Source organism: Suricata suricatta, chromosome 7 (genome assembly GCF_006229205.1).
Source record: "Suricata suricatta isolate VVHF042 chromosome 7, meerkat_22Aug2017_6uvM2_HiC, whole genome shotgun sequence".
Classification (NCBI taxonomy): Eukaryota; Metazoa; Chordata; class Mammalia; order Carnivora; family Herpestidae; genus Suricata; species Suricata suricatta.
The window spans coordinates 36,156,383-36,169,956 of record NC_043706.1 but is presented as its reverse complement, the minus strand read 5'-3'; the positions used below and the strand labels follow the sequence as shown (position 1 = coordinate 36,169,956).

General features: G+C 39.3%; 1 protein-coding gene across 1 annotated transcript in view; it reads right to left on the bottom strand.

The window, feature by feature from the left end:
* DNAH8 (dynein axonemal heavy chain 8) overlaps positions 1–13,574 on the bottom strand; it is a 323,365-nt gene that overhangs the window by 119,859 nt on the left and 189,932 nt on the right. Inside the window, exons 58-62 of the mRNA XM_029943168.1 lie at positions 11,423–11,586; positions 10,004–10,196; positions 8,504–8,626; positions 6,843–6,973; positions 1,494–1,647 (exon numbers count right to left, since the gene is read on the bottom strand). Of these exons, the coding sequence (XP_029799028.1) occupies positions 1,494–1,647; positions 6,843–6,973; positions 8,504–8,626; positions 10,004–10,196; positions 11,423–11,586 (765 nt within the window). The remainder of the gene's footprint in view (positions 1–1,493; positions 1,648–6,842; positions 6,974–8,503; positions 8,627–10,003; positions 10,197–11,422; positions 11,587–13,574) is intronic.

Genomic DNA, 13,574 nt, shown 5'->3' with positions numbered 1-13,574 from the left:
TTCTTCCTCCTCCTCTTCTTCTTCTTCTTCTTCTTCTTCTTCTTCTTCTTCTTCTTCTTCTTCTTCTTCTCTTCTTCCTCCTCTTCTTCTTCTTCTTCTTCTTCTTCTTCTTCTTCTTCTTCTTCTTCTTCTTCTTCTTCTTCTTCTTCTTCTTCTCCTCCTCCTCCTCCTCCTCCTCCTCCTCCTCCACCACCTCCTCCTCCTCCTCTTCCTCTTCCTCTTCCTCCTCCTCCTTCTTCCCTCATTGGTTTTCCAAGCCAGATGTTTTGGGAGATTGTCTCTCTGGTGTACAGCCAGGGGGTGGGGTGCCTGATGTGAGGCACCTTGCATGTCACCATGCTGAGGTGAGGTTTTTGGCAAGACTATGTCTCTGTCTTGATGTGGCCTTTTTATCTTTTGTTGTGGTTATCCAGGTTTTATATCTTTTCCAGAGGGGAATAACCCATATGTAGCTGTAGATTTGGTGCCTCCATGGGAGGCAGTGAACACAGGATTTTCCTATGCCACCATCTTGCAGAAGTCCTCTCTCTGAGGTGCTTAAGTAGCTTAATGCAGCAGCAAGCATCGGTAGGCACCATGGTGCAGGGAAGAGTTAACACAATGGGCCTGATTTTGAGGAGAGTATGCTTACAGGGCTAACACTTGGCCAGCACCCAGGAACTTGGTGTTAGAACATCTCCTCCATTACTAATTGATAAGGTGGTTCTGTGCCTGGACTATTTATACAAACGTTGTGATGGATGGTGAACATCTGCTCTCCTTCTGGGAGTCTAGAATTCTGGCAGTTGCGTCTAGGCAGGGAGTGATGGCCAGACCATCCCCCAATAAAACTGTTGAACTCTGAATCTCAAACGGCTTCCCAGAATGGAAACAGTGGGTGTGTTACTGCACCTCACTGCTGGAGAGGAAGCACACTCTGTATGGCCCGTTGGGTGAGCAATCACGAAACTGGCACATGGATTTCTCCTGATCCTGTGATGTGTCTTTTTCTTTATTGATCTGGCCATGAATCCTTGCTGTGTTGCAGTAATGAATCTTAGACAAGAGTACAACTATATGCTGAGTTCCATGAGCCCTTCTAACGAAGCACCAAGCACGTGAGTGATCGTGGAAGTGCTGATAAAGGTGGTGTCAGAAGTGGTGGCACAAACATCCACTCAGAGAGGCAGAACTCTTTCTTCTCTTTCATCCTCCTGACTGTTAGATACTTTGATCCTTCTAAAACAAATTATAGGGCAACCTGAAGACTGATGAGATAGATATGCAATCATATTTAAAATGGAACAAAGCATACAAAAAAATCTGGAGGTGGGTAGCACTAATTTCATAGGAAGGTGTTTTTTTTTAAATCTACCAAATCTTTTGCATTAATCATTTCTAAAATGAAAAATGTTTGTTAAATGGCCTTACCTCTGAAGGGTTGCTGCTTTTTCTATTCAAATAAAATTTATATATTTTAAATATGAGCTTTTCTCTCTACTTTTGAGACCTACCTCCCCTGAAGATAGTAGGTTGTTAAGATATTCCAGAAATGCCTCATCTTTTATTTCATTGTCAGTAAAGATGAAGGTGATACCTTTTCCTTCACCGCCAGCAACTTTGTACAGACCTTTTAAGTCATCTGTTAGATTACTCACATTATAAGACCTAAAAAGGGTCACAGAAAATTTTAAACAAAAAAGATATATACAGTGATAATTTATTTCAAAACATAATATAACCCATGGGAATTAGAGCATAATCTGTACCTGTTCCAAGAGATATTAAGTAATAGTGTCTGCTAAAAAACAACAAAGAGAGATTAGAGTGAAATAGCTATATGTTACCATTCACAACAAATATGTTTTATTTAACTTGAGAAGTGAGAAATGGGGAATTCACCAGAAGTATCTCACGAAGAGTGATTGAAAATTCAGAAATTGGCTTTTATTCTCTGCAAGATGACAGTCTTCCACATCAGATTTTGGCCAAGTGATAATATGTATAATATCTGAAACTAAGCTGAAACTTGGATGAGTTTGGATTGGGAAGAAAGTCAAGATAAATTATAAATAAAATTAGTCATAAATTATATATAGTGGTAATTTGTGCATCTCATTAAGTGGCTAAATACAGAGACAGCCTACAGAAGAAGATGCATTATGCAATGTGACATAAATAATAGAAATGTTACAATTATGTAGTTACAGATTATGTATGACAAGAAGATCTTGGTCTTTGCTTTTCTGTTTAGTCTGTTTCCTACTACCTGTATATGCTATTGGAGGTGATGTGATGTGCAGAAATAAAGCAGACATATTCTGAAGTGTCGTGTATGAATCCTCATGAGTAAATTGATTACACAGACATCTTCACTTGAAGGAAGTTGTACAGTGTGAGTAATAGGGAGTTCAGGTAAGCCACGGGTCTAATGGAAAGAATATGGTCATTGGAACCAGAAGGACCAGGGTCCAAATCCCCATTCTGCATCTTTAGAAATGTTCCTTCACATTTCTCAGCTTCCATTTCCTCCTCTGCAAAATGAAGATAATGCCTGTTTGTAAAGGATGCTGTGGGCATTAGAGATGATTCAGCTTAAGTGCCCTTGAATGAATAAATAGCTGATTTTAAACTAGAAGAACCAACTACCCACCCCCCTGCTGCATGGCACTATAGTAAAATGTCTTGTAGACTTCGGCAAAAGGAACTCCATCAAAAAGAGAATATATATTCATTTCAAAATAACTCCCAGGGGGGACATTATTAAAAGGAGAAACTGGTAAGATGGTTTGCTGAGACGTAGGTGCCCCTATGAGAGCAACACAGCTCATACCTTCCTGCCAGGGTGGTATAGTTTGGTGCTGTTGGAGTAATCTCCTTACTGACTGACCAGTATCTGAATTGACCAGGCAATGATGTCACAGAGCCATGTTGGCTTGGTTTGGGTTATTATTATTATTATCATTATTATTATTATTAATTATTGTCATCATCATCATTTTTAAACTGAGGGTTATGTATTGCTTTTGAGATATATAGACACAGTCACAGCTCGCCCCTCTCTAGTGCCTCTTTCACTTCTTTCTTTCAGAGCAAAACTCTTTGTGGGGCTTCTAACTTGCTACCTCTGCTCCTTCACTTCCTTAATGCAATGTGACTCTGCACCCACCACTCCACTCAAAGTTTCCACATGCTGTTAGCTATCACTTTTCATGCTTTAACTTACTCAACAATTTCAGGCTAATTCTCTAGCTCCCTGGTTTCCAGCACTCTGGATTGCCTCCTCTCTGCATTGCCTCTTCTTGTCATTCTCCATGGCAAGCAAGCCCCTTTTCTCTGCATTGGGATACCCTAGAGATCTTCTCTCGCCATCTTTTCTCGTCGCTATGCATCCTCCTCACACTCTTCATTACCTTAAAAGTGTTCTCTCCACTGAGACTTCTGTGCTGACATCTCCAGGGCCCACTCCTGAACTCCACACCTGTGAGTCTAATTATCTATGGAATCCATGTGTTCTGTAAACATGTCACTCTCTGCAGGTACTGGACTGAATTCTCATTTGACCCCCTTAAAACTGGTCATTTGTTCAAGCAACAAATGTTGTTGGTTAAAGTACCCACTTGAGAGTAATGGTAGACAAGACAAAGGCTGCAGTGGTCCATCCTCAAGGAGCTGACAGCCTAGTAAAGGAGACGGAGGACTGAACGAGCATTTCTATAATGCAGGGTGGTAAATCCCACCAAAGAAATGAGGTCTGTCATATTAGACTTTCTTCTTTCCTCTTCTTCACCCCATATCCGAACAGTTGCTAAATCCTATCAATACACTAGTGACTGTTAAGTGTGACTTTAAATTGCCCCCACTAACTCCTCTCTACTCATACTTTCCCTGCTGTTTTAAAAGGTTTCCAGGATTTGTGTTAGGATCCTTCATCACTATGAAGGATCAGGGTGATACCCACAGATCCAAGAAACAGGAGGATGTACGCCACACCACAAAGGGCTGCCTGAGGAAGCACCAGGGTCAGTGAGGAGGTAGAAAGAGTGAGAGGAAACATGGGAAACAGCCTTTACTGTGGCTGCCATGACAAAGGCCTAGGCAGGCAGGCTAAGCACTTGTAAGATTGGTTTGTTTGAATAATTTCCGTGGGCTCTGGGGCACAGCGGTGGTCCCTAGTTTACTTGGTCCTTGCCTCTGGGGTGTTTAGGGCAGAGCAATATTGCTTCCTGGTGTCTAAAGCCAGAGAGAGGGGGTGGTTCAGAGCCTGAGCTCTGGATTGGCTGGTGGGCCTATGAAAGGCACACTATTGGCCTAGCCATTCGCTGTCTCTGAGAACCAGCTCACCCTGGGAGGGGCAGTCAGCAGGACTCCAGTGCCAGAGCCTCAAGAAGACAGAAAACAAGAAAACCACAGTTAGCACTCTGGGAAACTGGGAGGACTGCATGCCCCACCGCAGAAGGCACCAGCTGCTCAGACCAGCCACCTGGGAGTGTTGGCACAGTGGTGCCAGATCTTCCAACCGTTTCACCAGAAGTCAGAAATCTGTTTTCTATGTGAAATCTCCCAATCTCCCAATTTTTAAATGTTGACAAGTGATTTAATTTGAGTTAATTGATCCCTAGATATTTGATGTTGTATATTCTTTTAAGTGCTCTTGCAATTTGCCCCTTGTTAAATTTTTGATCTCTTTGGCAGCAGAGGTGTGTGCATGTGTAAACTGTGAACCTAAAATGTATAAGGAAATACAAAAGGCCAAATATTCAAGACAATCTTGAAGAAGAATAGTAGGGCTATTCAAGACATATTAAAACTACACTAATTAAAATAGTAATAGTGCAAAGATCGATAAATCGGTAGGACAGATTGCAGTCACAGACATGACCAATTGATTGATGGGAAAGAAATGACACTGTAATGCATCAAGAAAAACATGATTTTTTTTCAATAACAGAGTTGAAATGATTGTATATCTATATTGAAAAATAGAACCTTGGGTGGCTGGGTGGCTCAGTTGGTTAAGTGTCCGACTTCAGCTCAGGTCATGATCTCACACTCATGGGTTGAAGCCCCTTGTCTGGCTCTGTGCTGACAGCTCAGAACTTGTAGCCTGGTTTGGATTCTGTGTCTCCCTCTCTCTGGCCCCCCCCTTTTGTCCCTCCCCTGCTTATGCTTTATCTCAAAAATAAATAAACATCAAAAAAAAATTAAAGAAAAATATAATCTTAACTCCTACCTCAGACTTTAAAAGAAAATAATTCTAGGGGCACCTGGATGACTTAGTCGGTTAAGTGTCCTACTCTTGGCTTCAGCTCAGGTCCAGATCTCACATGAGATGGAGCCCTGCATTGGGTCTGCACTGATAGTGTGGAGCCTGCCTGGGATCCTCTATTTTCCTCTCTCTCTGCCCCTACTCTCTCCCTGTCTCAAAAAAGAAATAACCTAACAGACACAAAAAAAGAAAATAAATTCTAGATGGGTTATGGTTCTAAATGTAAAAGGCGTATATTTCATTCATAAATGTGAAGGACATCACAGAATATCTTCATAGGTAAACACTATGTTTTTAACAGAATACAAAAGCCACTAAAATAAAGAGAAACAATTGATAACTGAAGTTTCACTAAAATTAAGATCCATTGGGAGTGAAAAGGCAAGCCAATGACTCAGAGAAGATATCCATAATGCATATTCTGACCATGGGACTGTATCCAAAACCTATAAAGAACTCCTAAAAAATCAGTAAGAGAAAGAATCACACCTTAATTGAAAAAAAATAAGCAAAGGACATACACAGACATTTCACAAAAGAGGCTGTCCAGATGGCCCCTAATCGGTGACAATGTGCTCAAAAGTATTAGCCAACGGGACATGCAAAGTGAAGCCACAGTGACATACCGCCACACATCCATGTGAGTCGCTGAAATGAAAAAGGCTGACAGTCCAAAGGTGGGCCAGGATGCAGAGCAACTGAAACTTTTATGAACCACTGATAGAAGTGTAAACTGGCAGAACCACTGTGGAAAACTATTCCACAGACCTACTAAAGCCAAATATATGCATAGTCTATCCATAATCAGCAAGTCTACTTCTGCAGACATACTCAGACATGTACAAGAATATTCATCACAGCTTGACTTGCCAAAAAATCCCTGGGTAAACAAATTGGGGTAGTATGTGATAAAGTGGAAGATTATACAGCAATGAGAATGATCAAACTATTGGTATATGAAGCATCATGGATGAATGTCACAAACATAATACAAGAAACAAGAGAAGAGTAGATCCCGTAGCATTTGATTGATATAAAGTTCAAGAATAGGTAAACTAGGGGTGCCTGGGTGGCTCAGTGGTGAGCATCTAACTTCAGCTCAGGTCGTGATCTCACAGTTTGTGAATTCAAGCCCCACATTGGGCTGACAGCTCAGAGCCTGGAGCCTACTTCAGATTCTGTGTCTCCCTCTCTCTCTGGCCCTCCCCCTTTCATGCTCTCTCTCCCTGTCTCTGTCTCTGTCTCAAAAATAGATAAACACTAAAGAAAGAAAATTAAAAAAAAAAAAAAGAACAGGTAACACTAATCAGTGGGGTTAGAAGTCAGAATACGGTGAACCTGGGAGGGTAATGACTAGGACAGGATATAAGGGGTACTTGTGGGGTGCTCATGTCTCATTTCTTCATCTGTAGGCTAATGACACAGGCACACTTACTTTGTGACACCCATGGTTTGTGTGCACTTCCTTAAATACATTGCACTCAAATAAAAAGTTAACTTTAAAAAATGCACCGAATTGTTATTTTAAGTGAACATTTTACTTCAGAGAAATTAATTATATAAAAACACATTGCTGTGTTTGATTTCATCTTACCTGGTTAATGTAATCTGGAATATTTTATATCCAGCTATAAAAGAGGCCAGTCTCGAAAGACTTTGTTTACCCGAACCACCAACACCCACCAGCAATGCATTTCCACATGATGTTCGAATTATTCGTGAGATCTGTTTTGAAATAAAGTAGTATTTCTTTAAAAACAGAATTCAGCTGTTTACATTTGCTTCCCTACATGAGTCCAAATTTTGGCCATATGCTTGTAGACGACATTAGACTTTTCCTTTAATGGGATATGTCAGAGTTTTAAAAATTAATGTTTCCAATTGATTTATTCAACTCAAATTCTTTCCTTATACATCATGAAACAGAGAACAAATTGGCTTTCCTATCTCCTGTTTCAAAGCTATTTTCTGTGTGTGTGTAATTTTATTACTTTGAGACTCAATGCATGATGGAGTTGCTCTTTCCAATATGCAGAAAGAAGTTTCAGACTGTCTGCTTATTATTCAGTCTAACACACTGACCTATATAGACACTAGCTCCACAATGAATACCACCTCTATTGGATCTCTGCCAATGAAAAAATTCTTAAGTGCTAAAATTCTACTTACAAGGCAGGGGCAGAAAGGCATTTGTAGGAAAAGACTGAGAGAGACGGCCTCTAGTCTTGTGTTGTTTGTCTATGGCTGATTTCTTCAATAAGGATAATGCTGGATTTGTTCAAATCTTATGCAGGCCAATTGAAGACATTGCTAAAAAGCTGTCTTTTACATTAATATTGCTGATTAAGATGAAAGTCTAGATGGATCACTAAATTCATTGTCACTACTAAAAAGCTTTTTTTTTTTTAATGCAAGCTTTACAGATGGCAGACAGTAACAACGCTTTGGGATGTATTAATTCTACCACTATATTTTTAGGATGTTAATCACATAGGTGGTTGTGCACCAGAACAGAGGCCCAGGCCCCCAGGACCCCGCCAGAGAGTACTCAATAACTACTTGTTGAGTGAATGAATGGGAAACAGCCCTAGGACATCTGGAAATTCACCAACTTTGCAAAAGACAAATGTATAATAAATACAAAGTAAACTGCCTCCTCTTTATCAAAACTCCCTCCTCTCTTCTGACTTCCTAGAGTAACTCCTTTTCAATTTATAAATTATATAAACATGCAGCTCCTTTCTGTAGCCTTTCATACTTGAATCACAGCTTGATCCTTTGGGTGTTGCCTCTAATTGGTTTCTGTCTTTACACTACTCCTGTATACCCTGCTCACCCCTTCCCTATCAGGTTACCAATAACCTACAAGCTGATCATGAAACTGACATTTTGAAAAGCAGCAAGTTTTCCTCCATTGGGAACAGGATTCTCATTATATCAAAATAAAATTTGAGGAAGGACTATTTATGCACAGAGTTCTGTAAACTTACTTTCTAGAAAGGTAAAACTCAAGGTGTCAAAAGCCCTGAATGAACACAAAACCCATCAATTTGCCCAACATTTGCTGTTGTGTAGGTGGATTCGCTAAGTGGTTTCTGATTAAGCCTTTGGTTTCTGAGACGGTGCACGGACTCAACCTAAGGCTGTTCTTCTATATTCTACCTGATCGTACACATTTCTTCTCTCAAAACATTATGAAGTTTACTAAGCTTTTACATGATCTATTTATGTCAGCAAATAGTCACAAGGTACAACCTTAATAAGATGAGTCATTGCATCTTTAAAAAACACTAAATCAAGAGATGTTCCTCTAATGATTTCATTGAACTGTCTCTGGTAGAACTGGAGTTTTTCAGACAGAAAGTCAAAGGATGGTACCTGTGGGTAGGGAGAGAGAAAAAGAACATTTAAGAGCCCAAATCTATGAAAGCAGAACTTGTAAAGGCACTCAAAAGTAATTCTAATTTTTTCTAAATCTAACGGACTTCCAAAAATTTGCCATGGATTCCATTGACTTTTAGTTAATTCTATTTCCTGAGGCCCAAAACCTCACTGCATTAACTAGTTTCCAGTATAAAATCATTCTTTGACCTTTGCCTTCAAAAACCCCAGCACCAATTCCTATCGCTTGGGATTATGACTGGAATATAACAGCTATTTCTCTGTTTATATTTGCTTTTTAATATTACTTATGGATTTTTAAAAATACACAGAAGTTTTACATTGTTGATATGGTCAAATGGTGTTGAATATTCATGTATTTATTTTATACATTTTTTTCTCTCTCATTTAACTCTTTTAATGAACTCTTCAGAATTACTGTTGTGACCCTGCTTAAAAATCCTTTTGGAGTCCTGTTTGAAATTTCACAAAACCTATACATGAATTTAGGGAGAATAATGTGTTGCCATTTAATCAAGTCAAATTTTATCATATTTATTCCTAGATGTTTTACATATTTGTTGCTCTTAAATGAAGTACTTCAATGTTTTATTTTTCTGTCTTGTGATTATTGGCAAGAGTTGGCTAACTTTTTCTATAAGGAGCAGAATTAGGCTTTGAGGCCTATCTGGTCTGTTGTAACAATTCGACACCACTCTGGTGGTGTAAAAATGGTCCTCGGCAATAGTAAGTAGGCAAATCGGCATGACTATGTTCCAATACAACTCCACGGATGAACGTTGAATTCGAATTCCAAGTAATTTTCACATGTCACACAATATCATTCTTCTTTTGATTCTCTTCCCACCCACTTAAACATATAAAAACGCTTCTTAGCTCACAAATCTAACAAAAAATAGGCAGCCCATCAACTGTAACTTGGCAGCCTCTGGCATGGAGGATAGTTGTTGAGTTTCATATTTAAATTATACTTGGTCATGCTACTGAACTATTAGTAGTTAAAACAGATTTTAAGTTCTTTTACATTATACTAAGAAATAATTCTATCATTTGCAAACAGTATTTTTGTTTTTTCCTATCTGATAATTACATTTTTTGGTAATTTGTTTCATTGTTAGAACTTTCATAACAATATTAAATAATTGTGGATAATAGTAGGCATCCTTGTCTTATACCTAACTTCAACAGATTGCTGTTAAATTTTACTAAAAGAAATATTTTCATCGGTGTATGAATCACAACATGTAACTAATGAAGAAGTTATAACAACTCCATGGTGGGACTCTGGGGTAGGCAAGAAAATCTAGTTGGGTGAGTGATCAAAAATCTCTTTTAAAAGGCAAAAATAAATACCAATTCATAAACTTTGGGTACTTCAAATGCAGTGTCTTCCAGTTCGTCACCGGTTATTTCAGGCATCTCCCGGAGAAAATCTACAAAGTACGGTTCGGGGAGCATATAAGATGCCACATCTGGGCTAATATTTTCTTCAAGGGCACGAACAAGTTGGATATTAAACCACTGCTCATCTTCAGAAGTTATAAATCTGAAAGAAAAATGCAGGAGTAAAAATGCAAAATATAAAAGCATCTTTCCTAATTGAACATGTCCAACCTCCCTGCACCTCTGAGGTCTCATCCTGCACCTCCACCACAAACAGGAAGGACCTAGCTCCATTCAGGAGTTAAAACATTGAGTATTACTTATAGAAAACACTGGCAAAGAATTTCTCCTTGAGCAATCTTGGGCTCCTCTGAACCCTCTTTCCAATTAGAACTTGACTTTTGGGTTTCCATGCCTTTCTCTGCATCACCCAATTTTAAAGCCAAGTGGCTTTACTTTCAGAATCCTCCACTCCCCATATGTGATCACCTTTCTATACTGGACTGAATTCCTCATCCCCCATCTCCCCCCAGTGATCCCTCCCTTACCCCTGATATTTCCTCTTAGGAGTTTCCTACCCACTGACCTCCTCTAAACTGCTTCTTGGCTATAAATTTCTTTTTTTCTTATTGTATTTGGGGTTGAGCTCAATTTGTCTCTCCCACTACACAACCCCATTGCAGTGGTCCATATGCCCATCACTATAGTCCTGAATAAAGTCTGTATGCTTTATTGTTTTAACAAGTGCCAGGAATAATTTTTTTTCTTTAACAATACAGATGAGTGACTTAGGTGGGGTCAAAATTCCCTAAAACTTTCCATAGGAGTGAAGACTGACAGTAAGTAGTGGGTGAACATCCTCGTTCTGGTTTTGTGGGCTCACAGTGCACAGAGGTCCTTTTTAAGATAAACAATATCAGAAGGGGAAGAGCGGAAGAAGGGGGACCAACATCTGACAAGTACCACGTATGTATGCGATGTTGTGGTAAAACTTCAGCTTGGTAAGAGCAGCATTACCATCCATATTTTATAAAGGAGAAAGCTGAGGTTCAGAACAATGACTGGGCCTATGTCCCAGATTTCAATATATAAAATCTACATGGAGTTCAAACTTCTTAGAAAATACACATAAGTAAAATTTGCCTCTGAATGTTACCAAGTCCCTGATGATGTGGTGATTTGAAAAGATGCCCTGTGGAAATAATTCTGGAGTAAACTGGCAGAGTATTTTTCAAGGGGACCAGCAGGTGGGAAATGACATCAATACTTCACAAGCCCCGGAGCAAATGAAGACAATACTCTAATTATTTGAGCAGGTAATGCAGGAATTAGGCTCCCAGTGTCAACTTCTTATATAGTACATTTAAATTCAAGTGCTGTCATATACACCTGTCAGCAATTACTCTGTTGCACTCGTGTTTGAAAAGTGATAGGAGAACAGATATCGAATTGCACTCCTCGGATTTTATGGTTAACATTCCTTGCCAAATTCTGGAAAGATCTCGAAGATTGAAAATGTAATGAAATTTAGAAGGAGTTGGCAGCATCTTCACCTAGAGGTGAACAAAAATGTAAAGCTCTCAGTTTGCTTTTCAGATAAAACTAAAAGCAGAATTGCTTTTAGAGCTATTTCATTTCATAAATTTTATTTTGAATCATATAGGCTAAATAAACCAAGAATAAGTTCGTATTTTTGTCATAGCACTGATGAGAAAAACACATCATAAATCAACTCACATAGAATTTCAAAGACCATAAGCCCTTGAATAGGATCAGTCAAGAATAACAGTCTAGATGCCAATCCCAGTGCCTGTTCTTATCACCACAAGTTGGTTTTGAACAAGTCGCTTTCCCCTGAATTCTTACAAACTATGTGAGTTTCGGGAATGACCGTCACTAATCACTGTTAACCATATTAGTGTCTATATGGAAGTACGTCACAACAAAAAACTGACTGTGAGCTGGTTGCCATGCCATTAAGAACAAGGAATATTCACTTCTAAAGTCAATAAGCTGAGGCATAGGAGCACATGTACCCCAATGTTCATAGCAGCACTTTCTACAATAGCCAAATCATGGAAAGAACCTAAATGTCCATCAACTGATGAATGGATCAAGAAGATGTGGTATATATACACAATGGAGTACTATATGGCAATGAGAAAGAATGATATATGGCCATTTGTAGGAAAGTGGATGGACCTTGAGGGTGTCATGCTAAGTAAAATAAGTCAGGCAGAGAAGGACAGATAGCATATGTTTGCATTCATAGGTCTAACAGGAGAGACCTGGCAGGGGACCATGGGAAGAGGAAGGGGGAAAGAGAGCAGGGAAGAGCGAGGGACACAGATGAAGGGAGACTACTGAATACTGTAGACGAACCATGGACTGAAGGGGAAGGGGGAGGGGGGAGGGGGGATGGTCATGGTGGGGGGCACTTGTGGGGAGAAGCACTGGGTGTTATATGGAAACTAATTTAACAATAAACTATTATAAAAAAATAAAGTCAATAAGGACTATTACCACAGGTTACCTTGAGGTCTTTAGTATATTTGGACTCCCACCAATATGCTTGAATATTATAATCTGGATTTCACTGTGGAGATCTAAACTCAATCAGCATACCTTCATGTATCTATACATCTATAATAAGTTGGCAGGCAAGTCCAACATGCAGCCGTAATGACCAGGTAGCCTTCCTGGGTTTTGTTTGTTTCTTTGTTTTAACACTAATTTACTATTGTTTCTACCAAGTTCAGAATCCAAATAGGCAAAGCCATAACAATGACACATTCTTGTATGGAGAGATACCTGTTAAAGGATACACTTGAGGGGCACTAGGTGTGGGGAGCACTACTGGCCATGGGGAAAAACCTGTAATTGACACCATTAGCATCACTTGTGAACATGACAACAACAATTCTGGCGATACAAAGTAAACTCTCCACAGGATTGATTCAGGAAGCATATGCTTTCTCTAGGACCTGTTCATAGTATATGCCTTTTCTACACTGAAAGTATCCCAGTGAGCTCACAGCATAATTTTTACAGGCTAATTCACAGTGTACGCTAAGACAGCAGGTAGCCAAGGGAGACAGAATGAAGACAAGTGTTATTTTATCAATTATCCTTCAATTTCCCTCTTTGTTCAGTTCCATTCACAGCTAAAATGTTCAGTCTATTCACCAAAATGTAAAATCACATTATAGATATGCAGAAATAAAGGCCATGTGAATATTGCTTATTTCTTTGCTGGAAAAGACTACCGCTGTGATGACGGCTATTGGAAACTCAAGCAGTCATTAAAGAGAATCAGATAAACTCCTTTTCCCCCCTCTTCTTTTTATGCATTAACCTGCTTCATTCTTTTCCATTTTTGTCAACTTTTTTTTTTTCTCACCTGGGCTTCTGCTTTAAAGCTGTGTAGAGTAATATACAGGTGAAGCGGTATGCAAGAATTAAAAATGCTTTGCGAAGATGGGACGTTTGAGGAAAGGACACAAAAAAGGGGGTTCTGCTTCTGTGGGTGTGGAGAGGGGAG